The following is a 14,990-nucleotide window of genomic DNA, read 5'->3' as shown; positions in this document are numbered from 1 at the left end:
CTGCCGCTCAAGTCATAACGAGAGTAGGCATGAGTGGAACATTGTGTTCTCTTGAATGGGGACTCTTGTTATGAAAAAGAAAAGAAAGGAAAAAAAAACCCCGCCTGTACCTTACTTTGCAAATTCATCATAATGGTTTGTTCCAAGTGGGTTGTTACTGTGAACACAATTGTATTATTCAATAAACTCCGGTGAAGAAATCAAAGGAGAAGGTGTCAAATTTGTGCCCAGAAAAAAACGAGACTGACACTTTTTTTTTCTTTACATTGATCCTCACTTGGTTTCCATAAAATGAAGGATTGGTTCAAAAAATCTGCTTTGCTGGCTTATGTCTGTCCGTCTCCTGGTTAGCATTAAAGTGCAGGAGGATCTGACTTCAAGCAGACATTGATTCATTTTTGGTATTACAGGAAACCCCGTCACATCTGATAGATGCCAGAGCAGGCTCCCAGTGTCATGGTTACTGCTCTACTCCTTTGTTCAAATTTAATCAACCCACCAGAACCACAGAATTCACAATCCAACAAGAATCTGAATGCAATGTTAAATTATACCACATGAAAAAAATATGCGTGCCAGCAATGCACCTCCCGGCCTTATTTAAATGCTAATGAAAGCAGACCTACCTGCACTGATGCAGCAGTCTCCCTGCTCGCCCCCTCATTAGGCGTGAGAGGTGAGCGGAGACAGGCAAGTAGGGCTTATTTACAAATACTAGCAGGGGTCTGGCCCCCGAGCTGCTGGGTCAGTGACGGAAGGAAGAACGACAACCTGAAAGGGGGTGTGTCTCATCACCTCCGTCCTGACATCTCAAGGCCTGCTTTAATATGCGCCCACCACAGCTCTTTACCACAGAAGCCAGAGGCAGAAAATTACCATAAAGCAAATTTACTACCAGTGAGAACTCTTCCTGCTGCACTCCAGAACAGCAGCCAGGCTCATTTATATCCATATAACGAGCTCCAAAGCACAGAGTTACCCAGGGAGAAGGAAACGGTGGTGTTAAATAGGAAGAGGACACATCACCACCGACTGGGGTGGGGTGGGGGTGGGGGGACAAGGAGAGCCGGTGTAACAAAAGCTCAAACACACTACCCCTGTCAAGGGCACATTTATTTTTCCACAACAAAACACACAAACATGCAACAAGGTCATCACAATTCAATAAAGACCAATAGATTAAGAAGCCCTTTATAGTTAAATCAATGTCTCTGTATATCTTGCTTTTAGTTTATCTCAGTTTGTCCACGTGAACCATAACAATATGCAGACGCTGCCTAAGATTAAACAACAAAAACAGTGACTTGGAAAGGTCATTTAAAATGGGCACTTAAATTGAAAAACTTCAGATGTTTTACATGTCGTGGAAAGAGTGGGGAAAGCAGCAAAACGCTATCGTTTCCTCATTTGTGTAAATCAAAGCCAATACAGAGGGAGGGGGGGGGGGGGGGGGGATAAAAGATAAAAAGGGAAAATCCCTAACTAATAGGAATAACTTTCAGAACCACAGTGCTAACCACCAGAAAACCAGGGTGGGGTTTCTAGAGAAGCTAACATGTTTTCATATGCAAAAAACAAGAAAAACTCTGCACTATCAATACGCTTGCTCACTGTTTGGTTAACATGCACCTCTAAGAAACGTTACGGCATCTTTAAAGGACATGAACCTAAGCTTTGTCTACGAGACTCCCACTTTCACACACGCTCACACGGACGGATACAAACGTACAGCATAGCCACAGAAAAATGGTAAAGTATCACTTAGATAGAGAAGTACAGTTTGCAGTAGACACTACGAGAGTACAACTTCATATATACTTCATACGTTAGGACAAAGTAACTTCATCCCCGATCCCACCTCTAACCTCTAATGGAATAGCATGGGATGAAGAGCAATACAGCAAATGTTACATAATAGTTCTTTTTAGAGACAATCATTGAAAAAAAAGACATCAAAAATATATGTTTTTTTTATACATAGCATGTGAACATCCTTGGATTGCAACCTCTCTGTTTAGAAACGCAGAGGTAGGCGCCCCATAAAGAAAACATCCATTGTCATTTTGAACCAAAAACAATCAACCTTCTTCTTGCTACACGTAAATCATGTATTAGGTTTTAAAAATAGTAAATTGCATAAAAACCACCTCCTTCTTGTTTAACCGGACAAATACCAAAACCTTGATTTATACATCATTCCCACATAGATCTGTACACACCTGAAAAGTCTAAAGGGCCGGGCGTCGTTCACACTACAAGACCGACACGTGGAAAAGGAAAAAGCTGAAGAAGCGAACATTTGGATTTCTCTAGTGAACGAAATTTCACTTCACATGGAAAAGTTCCCTGATAGATCGGTAGCATTCTCTTTTGCTGTCCCATTGTATAAAGGGTGTCACAAATGTGCGAAGGAGAAAAGTTGACGTAGGCCAAAAATGTGAATGTTTTCAGCGCCTGGGTCAAAAATCACTCAGAAATACTCTTAATAGTTTGTTTACCATATACCATACCACAAACACAGAGCTGTGGCTAAAACAGCCTGAAAACAAATATACAGGTTTAAAGTATTTAAACAGATATTAATACTTAAATCTGCAACAACTGGCTTATTTGGTCTTAAGGACAGTGATTCGCTCACGATTCATTTAGAGTCATGATCCTGTCCACCTGATGAATGAAAAGTCCGAGCACTTTAGCTGCTAAATGCTCCACAGTGATCACAAGCGAGTTGTAGCATCTGCCATTCTTTGGGTTTTAAGAGCTTACTGTAGCTAAAAGCTACACAATGACAGCTTGTTTTACACAGGAGCAGTTTTCAGCAGGCTGATTCACATGCATAATGAAACCTTGTTTTAAAGTAATCCAGCAGTTTCTGTTGGCATCCTGTTGTATGCACACAACCCAGTGGTATTTTAATGCCTTAACCCTTTTTAAAAAAAGCGATTACAGTGATTGTTGTGACCTTGGATAGATTTTAAATCTTTTGTTTGTTGCTCCTGGGCGAAGAAGAGCTCTCTTTGAAGGTTAACAACAGCTGCATTCAAGAAAATTCGTGCCTGAGAAGCAAGAGCCACAAAAGTGTCCTTTTTGAAAAATGGAGACGCTAGCTCACAGACAACACAGGCTCCACTACTCATCTAGTGAAAGTGGACTTTAACAGAATAACAAAAGATATTAAAATATATTCATAAGTTTGGGATAAACAGCTCACACCACTTTGTGTCTTCAGCATTGCCACACTGCAGCAGGGATGTGGCCAGCTGAAATAGGCTCATGGTGTATGCTATATGTAGATGAAACTTTGGGTAGTCCATGGATGCATATGCAATTTTAGTAATGTGTGGCGATATTTATTAAGATTTTTCAAGAAAAAAATTTGAGTAGAAGTTTCATTGAGACTGAATTATGAAGCCGGTCAGTAATCTGTCTTAAATATACTGCTCAAAAAAAGTTAAAGGAACACTTTTCAGAGTACAGAATCAAGTCAGATAAACTTCTGGGATATTGATCCGATCAGTTATGCAGCAGCGGTCGTTATTTTTAACCACGTTTCACCTTTTTGGTGTCAATGAAATTAATAACAGCGGCACTAGAGGGGCAATAATGAGACAAAAAAGCAATACTTTTACAGATAAACATTTTCCCTCATCATCTTTTCTGACAGTTTTTTTTCACTACTTTTCCATTAGGGGTTACATTAACCTGCAGAGGTTGCACAGGTAGTCCAGCTCCTCTGAGGTTGTGCATCAATATGTGCTACTGCCAGAAGGTTTGCTGTGTCTCCCATCACTGGCTCAGGAGTCCAGAAGTTACTCTAGGAGAGTCGGACATGGTCTTGAAGGTCCTTAACCCATGAACAGGACCCGTATCTGCTCGCCTATTCTCACTGCCCAACACTTTGGAGCCCAAATGGCATTTGCCATAGAATGCCAGAACTGGCAGGTCCATGGTGTCTGTAACACTGTTTAGCATCATCAGTTTGGTGTTGTGTCAGTGATGATCTGAGGGACACACTGACTTCTACAGGTCAGGCAACAACACCCTGACTGCCATCAGGTATCAGCGTGAAATCCCTTGGACCCACTGTCAGACCCTACGCTGGTGCACTGGGTCCTGAGTACTATTTTTAATTTCCCTCAAATGATGTGGCATCCTTTCATTCCTAACACATTATGGAGTCCATATCAGTGTAAACATCCAGCATAACTTTTTTGCCGTTGATATCTGATGTGTTTTCAGTCTTACTTTAATTTTTTTGAGCAGTGCATATTAAATTATATTTAATTTAACCTTAAATATCTTTCCTAATATCTGTATGAGATCAAATCATTTGTATGAAAAGAGTTTTATAATTAATCCATGTATCTGGCTTAGACTGCAGTTGCAAACCAAACAGCTGTGATTATTTTAATTGCAGATGTAAATGGAGTCCTGACAAACACACTGGGTATGCATATGCATGTGCAAATTCTCTTTACCAACACAGTGGCTGCGACTGAGGCATCACTGACATTTAAATGTATATTTCCACACTGCTGTGCTTTGATGCGAGAGTTAGAAGTAGCACTTTTCCACTGATGTGGTGCTAGCGCTTGATGCAGAAAGCTTTTTCATGTTTCTCTCATAATAAAATGGGACTGGTACTGGAGGCAAAAATCAGGCACTGCCTCGCCACAACAAAATAGCTGTCAGTGGCAACGGGAGGCTCCACAGCAAGAAATTCACGGATGATTTGCAGATGTAGCCCGCAGATCCTGTCGGCTGTGATTTCCTCTTTTTCTGCCGCGCAACAGTATATAATGCAAAACTAGTTCTGAACTAGTACTGACATGGCACTGCAGGAGGGAGGGGAAGAATTTAAAGTGACAAACTCTGTGTATTCTTGTGTTTGTGACTCACGCCTAACTAAGAGAAACCTCACCTGCTTAAACAAACTCTTAAGAATATTTTGTGATTGGATCTTGAACCCAGGCTGTTTTCACCTTCAGCTTTAACAAAAAATGGCTGACAACATCTGTTCCCACGGAACGTAAAAAAAAGGCCAACATGGGCCATCTTCATGCCGCTAAAGCTGCCCCAGCAATAATAAAGACACATTTACTGTATTTATTTGTGTCCCACGGGGATCAACTACACAAGGTCTACATTAAGGTCATGACAGCAGAATACGCTAAGACTACTTGCAATATAAGACGTCCATAACAAGTCATACATGTTTCAGTCCCTGACATCCTGACAAATTTTTTTGCCAGATTTTATGTGACTCATGTTCATGTGCCTGTGTACAGATATGTGGGACAATCTGTATATTTTCTATATAGAAGAGTATAAAAATAAATTAAACTTACACCATTGACTCAAATTGAGTTTAAATTTAAAGGTATATCACATCTGCAAATATATTTTATATATTCATATATATATAGTTAAAGCATCGCAAGCCAGTTTATAAACATCAACTTAAAAAAAGATTAAGTTGCAATTTAAGACATTTTTCTAAAAACCAAATGACTTAATCAACAAAAATGTTGCCTCAAAGTGCTATGGAAGACTATGATTAACCCCAAAATCAAGCCCGCTGCTGGGTGACCCCTTAATAAACCTGACACCAACGCTCCCGCTCATTAAAATTGATCAGACATATTTATGGAGAATTATGCAGCTCTGGGTTATAATTTATCGCAGAGTAAATAAACATCACAAGATCTCCACCGAGGACCTTCGAAAAGTCTTTATCTCGCGGGCACTAAGTCTAAAGGGGGAGGGGGGGGGAAGGGAGGGGGCGTAGGAAAAAATAGTCCCCAGCCAACAACACACTCGACCAACATTTGCATGGTTTGTAGAACGAGTGCTCCACAGCTGAGGAGGAGGCGGAAAGCGGGGGTGAACAGATACATCGGGAAGCGCCCCAAAGACTCCAAAGTGAGCTCACGAAGGCGACGAGATGCTGCTCGTTTCCGAGGCTCAGCTGCTCACTGTGCGGGCACTTGAGCCAAGTACAACGCCAACAAACGGCAAACAAGCTCACAAGAGACTGCAGGCGAGCGGAGGAGCTCCCCCGAAAATGGATCTCTAAGGGAAAGCTGTTGGTGTTTGAAAGACAGAGGAACGTCCATCTGTGTGTTCAGCTTCTCTCCTCAAGGACTTAAAGCCAGCTTATTAATGCCTCCGAGCACACGATTGCACGCTCATCCCTTGTGTACGGTCAGCATGATGGATTGTGCCAGCGCCTGGGTTCGCTCCAACAGGAATAATAATAATGCAGCCTTTTTATTCACAGAGGTCATCGTCATCAGTGTGTCAACTAAACAAATGAGTTAAACCTTGGAGCAGAGCTTGTTTCATCTTATTTTATGTCTCCTCTCACAGACTGTCCACAAGGTTAACCATACAACACACAATTGTTACCAAACACCAATAATCTTCTAAATCTTAAGCTCTCTGGAATCTACTTCATGCACTACAGAACATACTTCCGTACGTAGAAAATAAAATACACTGACCTATCAGAAGTGGAAAATATCAGATTAACCATAAATGACATCACTCCGGAGCCATGACCTGATTTTTCAAAAATGCACAACCAACGTTTGTAATGAATTCACTAAAAAAGTAAACTTGGGGGGAGGGAAATAGTTAATTTGGATTTCTTTGCGATTTTCTTAAATCTTCATAATACCAAGCAACAGCTGATCCGCTGACAGCTCACCCTGTCGCGTGTGTTTGCCTGACTTTCATTATGTTAGTCGGGGCCATGCATTCTGGAGTTCAGCGTTTTACAGATGTGCCTGTGTACAGTTATTAGCCCCTTGTCATTTTTCTTTGAGTGCCAAAGAACAGCATCAGTTTGACTTGAAAAAGGGATAAATACCTTTCACCTCAAGGTCCCAACATTCAGACAAGAATCTCTTTGCATCATTTACACTTTGAGAGACTTTGCCAACAGACAAAACTTGCTCAAGGCATGGATCTAGAGACAGCAGGGGGAGGGAGATTGCCTGGGTTACACAAACCAAAAGCCACCCTTTCTGCAGGATATTTTTGTTTGTGGGGAGTAAAGCGTTGTCGGCCGCATGTTGCCCGTCGTGCAGTGTCCCCGCTCTCTGGGAGATGGCGGGGCATGGGGGGTTTTGTTTCAGTGTACCAGTTCTGCTGGCCATCAGTCCTTTAGATTGTCCTCGCCAATCCCCTGGGCCGACAGCTCTGCCAAGACGTTGTCCAAGTAGTTGGGGTCGGGGTAGCCGTGACCGGTCAGGTTAGAGCCAAATTCTGTCTTGTGATGAATCTCGTTCCACACCACGGTGTCCGATTCGCCCGTGGTGCTGGATGTGCCAATGGTGAAGATGAGGCGTCGGTCCCAGGCCATGATCAGCAGCTTCAAGACCTGATGAGACAAGAACGAGAGGATGATTTGTGACGGCGCTTCCACAAAAGGAAGCCCGGTGTTTCCGTCTGGGAGCTGCGTCGCAGCTTACCTTCCTGCCTTTCTCACTGTCGGGGAGGTAGCAGTGTCGAGGGAACCCTCTGGCACTGAACTTCTTCCCAGGGTTGGGGTGCTCATTGGTCTGGTGAAAATGTCAAGAAGAAAAAACAAAAGTTACAACGCCTTCACTTGCAATTATGACTTAATTGTGTGGGAAATGTCAACAGCACCCACAGGACAAGCTTTACTGCTCACATCGCTTAAACGAGGCTTTTGTAAAATAATCAGCTGGGAACTATGTTACTTTCAATATGCAGTAATATGTTCAGTCTCTGTCAAAATAAAGTGCTTTGAAACCACTAGCATGAAATAAAAATCTTGTAGCTCATCAAAGCCAGGGTCCCACCAATTCCCTCAACCTTATCAATAAAAATACGTCACACAGTTAAAGCAGCCTTGTTATAACAAATTTCTCTTGTTTTTTGTCCATTTTCCTATTTCATTTTCCTTTTTTATGTTTACATTTTGGTAATATTCCCAGGCTTTGGTTGCTGTAACAACACATTTGCCTTTCCCGGTCTTTTGTGTGTTCTTTGTGCTTCTATTAAGCACACTTCTTGGACAGGTTATAAGGCCCCTTTTCACTGTACCACTAATATAATACCACCTAAAAATAAAGCTGCAAGAAGCTTTGATGGAATCAGGTAGTTCAGCAGGGCACAGTCGCCATGGCAACTTGATCAGATCATGCTAAAAGCTGGCTGTAAGCAATAACAGGAAAAAAGTTCTGTGCTGCCCTCTCATGACTCATTTTTTGACAGTCTTTGGAAAGAAGTGCCGAGATGGTTAGAAAAAAACCAGGTGTGGCCAAAAGATGAAGAAACTTTTTAAATAAAATTAGATAAAGCAGAAACTGATATCACGAGACTCTTTAAACTCAGCTCGTTTCAGTGACTCCAGAGGTATGCTATTTTCGAAAATCAGGCATACGGTTCAAAAGTTACATCAGAGGTGATCCAGAGAGAGTCATTCCACTTTTGATTAATCCCAGCGCACCGAAAATAGCTGTAATTCCCCCAAAAGGGGGAGTGCAATGTGGCCTCCAATGAATGGGAGTGACTGATTTATGCCTGCATCTAGAAATAGAAATTATATTTTAGCTTTTGCAAGTAAAATATTGATTATATCATCACACTGAAATGAGACTAATATCCTGTTTTTTCTCACAACGAAGCCAATTTTAACCATAAATCTATCTTCCTGCTAACGTGTGCTGCCTAAAAGTGGGCAGATCGGTCCAAATACAGCATCGATAGCAGTATCAGGTTGATACTACCACGATGTGATCAATACGTGGTTCCTATCCTCTAAGGAACCACGTAGTCCACTGGATTGTTCATGTTTTTTTTGGAAATGACAAAAATGACCTCAGACATGCATTATAAAACATGTCTGAACCTCTTTGTGTTTGTGGTGACTGTCATGTTTATTTTATGTATAGCCTATAGCAAATGTAAGCAACAGAAGCTGACCCAAAGTGCTTTAGAGACACGCACGTTTACATTCCAGGTCTCCAACAAATCCCAGTTTCAAAATACATGAAAAGCTGAAAGATGTGTTTTTAAAAATCACAATAATTTTTAATTACACATTAAAATGTGTTCATAATTTGTAAATTGATGATTCATCTTATAAGTCATGGCACACTGCTCTCATAGCCTTTATAGGTTAAAAGTATCAGTATTTGACTTTATTTACTTTACATTGGTTCGAGTATTGTACCAATGTAAAGTACACGGCACTAATACTAACTGATCACGGATGAGTATACTTCTTAATGTTCATTAAAGACCAAAACAAATAGGTTTCAGCTACAAGCCATCATTAGTCCAGGTGGACTAATGATAAAGTGATATGTCATCAGTCACAGTTAAACATAAACGACACAAATACATAAACATAAACTATCAATACCATGACACTGATTACATGTGTATTATGTAAATCTGCAGGAATATTGCACCATCTACTGCACTTGCTGGATGAAATAGCCCTGTTGGGCCTACAAATGAGATGAACCCCAAGTACTTAAATGAAATAGCGTCACACAAAGTATGTTAAAAGGAGGGTGCTAGTGTTGTTATGTGTTTTCCTGGAATTACAAAAAGCAGCTCAATGCTAATCCTTAATTTGAACCTTTAGCGTTTTCAATTTATAGAACACAAAGCCAGTATTCTCGTCTCTGTAACAAATGTAGGTCTCGAGTTTGTCTTTAAGGAGATCACACACGATGGCAGTTGAAATAAAATGTCATTGGGCTTCTTTCAACTTTCTTCTTGAAGTTGCTTTTATGTTCGAAGAGGCTGATCTTTAAATCTCATTTAGTTTTCTTCACATATACATCGGCAGTGTAGTGTGGGCTTTTCAACCAGTGGATGGCATTCTTGGTTTTAACAAGAAAATCTGTTTGATTTTGAACTTTTTTCTAGTGTGGGATGCAGAAATGTGTCCTTTTGATCATAGCGCTACTTGCTACTTGTGATGATCAAACACTGGGAAGAAGATCAATATTTAAAAATGTTATTGTTTTTCTCAAACTGTTCTGATGTTCACAAACATTAAGACATCTATTCATCAGCGAGTGCTGGGTTTATGGGAGGACAATCCCCTCATCAGCACCTATTACTAAAAGGTAACTACAAAAAGTATTAGCATGGCAGACTCCAACCAGGCAGCTAGAAACTCTCTGCCGCTCCTCTATTTGTGCATGAAATCAAAATAGTTCATGCCATAAAGTGGCTTGTGGTGCAATCAAAATTCAATTCAAATCTAAAAACTGAACATTAACATTAACTACAACTACACAAAAAAGAAAAAAAAATCAACACCACCAACAACAGAAATGACATTTCTCCATTCATTCTGTACTATCTTGTAGGTGCCCTCGTGACACCAAAAGCTCAGAAGGTTAGAGCGTTAGATTCTCGACCATTTAGAACTTCCTCTGATGATCTTTGTAAACCACATTGAGTCTCTCTCCTGTCTCCTGTCTCCTTCCCCTAACCCCGCCTCCCACTATAGCAGATGGCACCCCTCCCTAAGCCTGGTTCTGCTGGAGGTTAGTTCCTGTTAAAGGGGAGTTTTTCTTTCCTACTGTCACCAAGCGCTGTGTGATTGTTGGGGTTTTCTCTGTATTACTTTGGGGTCTTTATCTTACAATATAAAGCACCTTGAGGCAACTGTTGTTGTGATTTGGTGCTATGTAAAATAAAACTGAACTGAATTGAAGTGAACACACCACCTACTTTAACCTATTAAAGATGTACAAGTATAAAGCCCATTATAGTGTGCTACTATTTTCATCATACAGTTTTGGGTGCTGGCATAGACTGAAAAGGCAAAAGAAGATGGACAATATGCACAGCGTCACCACTTCCCTACTCACCCAATTATTTTGCTATCGTCCACAGAGTACAGAGTGTAAACCTGACCATCTATGATGATCACTCATGTTGTCTAGAGTGCAGGCTGAACTGCAGGAGGGGAAAAAGACAGACCTACAGTAATGTCCCCTGGCAATAGTGTATTGTGTTGTTATGCTGATCTGAGTGGTCAGATGACCCCCAGCGCTATCCCTGGGGGCTCTATGCCTTCTCCGCTGGTGGAAAAAGGTCAGCTTATTGACTCAATTTGAGCTCATCTCAGGAGTCAGGAGAAAATACCAGCCAAAATACCACCAGCTCAGACCCGGTGAAATCCAATTGCAAATCCCAGCTGTTTAATTTTCTTATTAATGTTAATCAGTTTGATGTATAAGCTGAAAGACAAATCAACTAAGGGAAGGCAGACTTGTATGCCTATATTTATAAGGACAAAAAAACATGCATGTTTTCACTCTGTATATTTCTTATACAACATAAGCCTTTACCATGAGAGAGAATTACTCTTAGATACTTCTTTGTCTTTGCCCTGAATCACTGCTTAATTCCTAAAAATGCTGTTTCCTCAGGATCCCGACACCTCAGCTTCCTGCGTGAGTAACTCTCCATCCAACTTAAGCGGATAAGCAGTTGTAAAAGGTCACAGATTTAGAGGCAAGAGACAGCGGATCAGGGTAGAAAGGCAGGGTGGTGGATTAGGTGAAGTGAGACGGCTCTCACCTGGATCCCGGCAGGAATATCGTAGACAATGCGGATGGTCTTTGAGTCTGGATAGCCTGGCAAGCAGTGTGGTATGACGTGGTACTCCATCTTCCCGGGGGGCTGCGTGCCTGTTTTCTCCCCATAGATGGTTTTGCACGTTGGGCACTGAAGACTGCCATCCTGCTTTGGAGAAAAATAATGATTTGACGTTAATGACGCAATAAAATTAAACCACTTTGTTTCCAAAACCCCAAATTAAATGGATGATTTGCAATTTTTTTTTCAGCCTAGAGACAATATATCAAATATTGAGACTGAAAAATGCCTTTTATTTGTTTCTGCTCATTTTAAATTTCAAATAGAATGATTCCAAACAGCAGATAGACGATGTTAGGAACTAACTGGTAAATATATTTTAATATTTAGTGGATAAAAAAACATATTTTTCTCAGGAGTTGTTAGTCTTTATCCCCAAGTAGAGCTGGGAAAAAATACACCACTGCAGTTCTTTCTGGAGCCACAGTAGGATTTACACATCTATTATAATGTAGTACAGCAATATCACCTATCGCAGCTTAAAGAAAAATCTAAATTCAAAGAGGGGAATTTTAAAAACTGGACAAATAAAAAGTAGAATCATCTGCATAGATTGTTACAGTAAAATGTAAATAAGAAGTTTGTTGTTTTTGTTACTTTTGTAATTCACACTTTTATTTAAAGGGGAAAAATGGTGTGATCACATTACACCCATATTGGCTTCCTTAGACTGGCTTTACTTCCATTTCAGGATCCAGTTTAAACGTTTATTCCTTCTTTTTAAACCTCATGGTTTGTCACCCTGTTACTTAACAGAACTTTGGAAACCCTAGACTCTTAGCTGAGCACGGACATCTACGAACGACCTGCTCTTGGAAATTCCCAGATCAAGGATTTAAATTAGAGGTGATTGAGACTTTTCAGTGGTGGCTCCCAATCTTCTAAAGACCCATTTGTTCTTGCTTTCACGTCTAGTTGAGCAGAGTTCCCTGGCTTTATTGTGCAAAAACAGACTTATTTACTTTGTTTTATTACATTTCTGTTGTATATTTATTGTTCATTTAGTGATCCTTGTGTATAGTGTGTATTTTGTACAAACTGTACAGCATTTTGGTGAACTGAGGTATTTTAAATGCACAATAGAAACTTTGATTTGTCTTGATTTTTTTGTTCTGGAGCACCAACAGTGCAGCATGGTGTTCTTTTGTTTGCAGTTGCAAGCAGTGAATCTGAATTTCCTGCAAGCAAACATCAGTGTCCAAAGTAATTTTACAAAATACTGTGCTGTCAAGACTGATCAGATGAGGCTATATAAGCTTTCCATCTGTTAGCAGCAATATCGAGGGCCATCATCTGCCAGTGCCGTGCAACCCCGTCGAGCTGTAAGACATCGCGAGTTTAGAATTTGAGCCTAGCGTGACATCATAACAGCGTCTGGCTCGCAAGCTTTTACCCACCTTATTGCCATTGTTGTACATGGCCACCAGGCATAGCAGATGGTACATGTGCCCACACTTGCCAAGTTTGCCCACCAGCTCTGGCTTGATGCCTTTGTGCTGCAGGACGCCTTCATAGCCGGATGACATGACCAGCCTCTCCATGCAGATGGTACAGTCCTGGAATAGCGGGCCAAAATACTTGAGCTGCCATTTGACATGTACATGACTGTACTCATGAAGCAACTTAAATCCTGAATATGCGCACCGATGGGTTTTATTCTCACCTCATCTGGCACCACTTTAATCTTCTCAGTGTATCGTCGCACCACATCTTCTGGGTTTTTCCCTTTTAAAAATAAGTCACAAAAGTCATGAGAACAAGCCACAGGTAAGTGTGAGTAAAGAGAAAATTGACTATTCAAAAACAAGAGAATAACATCAGATCAGTCTCAGAGACTACTCTGCCCCATGTGCCTTTCTTTTCTTTCTTTTTTTTTTACCAATAAAAGAAAGTGTGCACGTGGAAACAGTACACATGTTAGTGATGTTCAAGAGGAGGTCACCTTGAAGCTGCCACATAACACTGGCAACCCCACACTCTCATAATCCCTGTGTGCAACCAGGCTGGTATGGCTGAGAGCACACCCACAGCTTACATCCCTAATACGCTTACAGGCAACCTTTTTTCCCCCCCGAGCTTTTGTTTGTTCATTTGAGGGAGAGCCAGTGAACACAGGCAGAGAGAGTAGTGAGGGAAGGAGACAGCTTTTGTCCCCCCCCAAATCCTCAGGTATAAAGGGTATGCAGGAGGTAGAAATGTGTGAAGAGAAGGAGAGGTGAAAACAGAAAAAAGGAGGAGAAAGACAGAGAAAAAGTTAATAAATTAATTAAGAATAATTTTACTCTGTTGTTATTTGACAGCTTCATTCACTTCTCTGATTGTTCTGGGTGCAGAAAGCAGAGCAATAGAAATCAAATCAGACACAAACACATAGGTTGCATATTTGTCTGTTACCTGAAGTAACATTTGAAAGGTCAATAATTTCTAATTACTACAGCAGAAGATTTTATTTTATTTTATTTTATTAGTTTTGCTGTTTTTTGGTAATAGTCAGCCCGTTCTCACTCCCGAGGCCTAACATCCCGACTATTTGTCACATCCCGTGGCGTTCCTGAGGTATGTGAAAGGTGACCTTCCGCGTTCTAATGCTACGCACCAGTTTATGGATGAAATCCAGTTGAATGACAGTCCCGCAGTAATACATGTACCAGCCATGTATTCCTTTGCCAGCACTTTAATGACGTTAAACTGCGTTTTCCAAAGTGATTTAAGTAAAATGAACGAACATGTGAGATTGATTCCAAACAGTTCTCATGTTTCCTCATTTTTCTGATCTTGTCACTTGGGATGTGGTGGGTGTCTGGAAGCGTAATATGTTGACGATTTGTCACCTAGCATCAAATATTACGTTTTGGGAGTGAGAACGTGTTGTAATAGTCTGCAGCATTTGTTGAGGCTAAAATAAATATATGGTCATGAATTTGCAATTTTTAAAGTTTTCGCACAACTTGGCTTGATAGTAATACATTCATATAAAAGATACCTTCTAATAGCATGTTTTAAATTCTAGTTTAAGGCCAAGTGTACTTGCAAAACTAATAACTATATATTTAGTGCTACAGTAGCTAGCTATTACCAGGCAGTCTGGATATATTAGCTGTGTTAGCATTTAGCTTAGCTCTAGGCCTTACCCAAAGGTAGTCTCACATAGCTGTTAGCATAGGCTCTTGTTTTTTGGGGTTTTTTTTGTTTAAAAGCTTGATTTTGGTGAATTTGAAAGGACCACCGCAAAAAACTGTTGTAACAACAAACCTAATTGGATACTTAAATCACCATCTCTCAACTGAACAAGGAGATTTTAAAGAAGCTAAGAAAAGGCAAATTGTTTA

The 14,990-nt window shown here is 40.6% G+C and overlaps 1 protein-coding gene across 2 annotated transcripts in view; it reads right to left on the bottom strand.

The window, feature by feature from the left end:
* Positions 1–1,082: 1,082 nt before the first annotated feature.
* dtx1 (deltex 1, E3 ubiquitin ligase) overlaps positions 1,083–14,990 on the bottom strand; it is a 48,095-nt gene continuing 34,187 nt past the window's right edge. The window contains exons 6-10 of one of the 2 annotated variants that reach the window (XM_085474879.1): positions 13,325–13,386; positions 13,059–13,217; positions 11,584–11,748; positions 7,476–7,565; positions 1,083–7,384 (exon numbers count right to left, since the gene is read on the bottom strand). In XM_085474879.1, coding sequence (XP_085331005.1) covers positions 7,160–7,384; positions 7,476–7,565; positions 11,584–11,748; positions 13,059–13,217; positions 13,325–13,386 — 701 coding nt within the window. In that variant the 3' untranslated portion in view covers positions 1,083–7,159. The remainder of the gene's footprint in view (positions 7,385–7,475; positions 7,566–11,583; positions 11,749–13,058; positions 13,218–13,324; positions 13,387–14,990) is intronic. The other variant, XM_085474880.1, reaches the window with a different exon arrangement.

This window comes from Copadichromis virginalis, linkage group LG12, assembly GCF_057382275.1.
Source record: "Copadichromis virginalis isolate Kocher_CV1m ecotype Utaka linkage group LG12, C_Virginalis_male_GT1.1, whole genome shotgun sequence".
Taxonomy (NCBI): domain Eukaryota; kingdom Metazoa; phylum Chordata; class Actinopteri; order Cichliformes; family Cichlidae; genus Copadichromis; species Copadichromis virginalis.
This window is presented reverse-complemented; position numbering and strand designations above follow the sequence as displayed.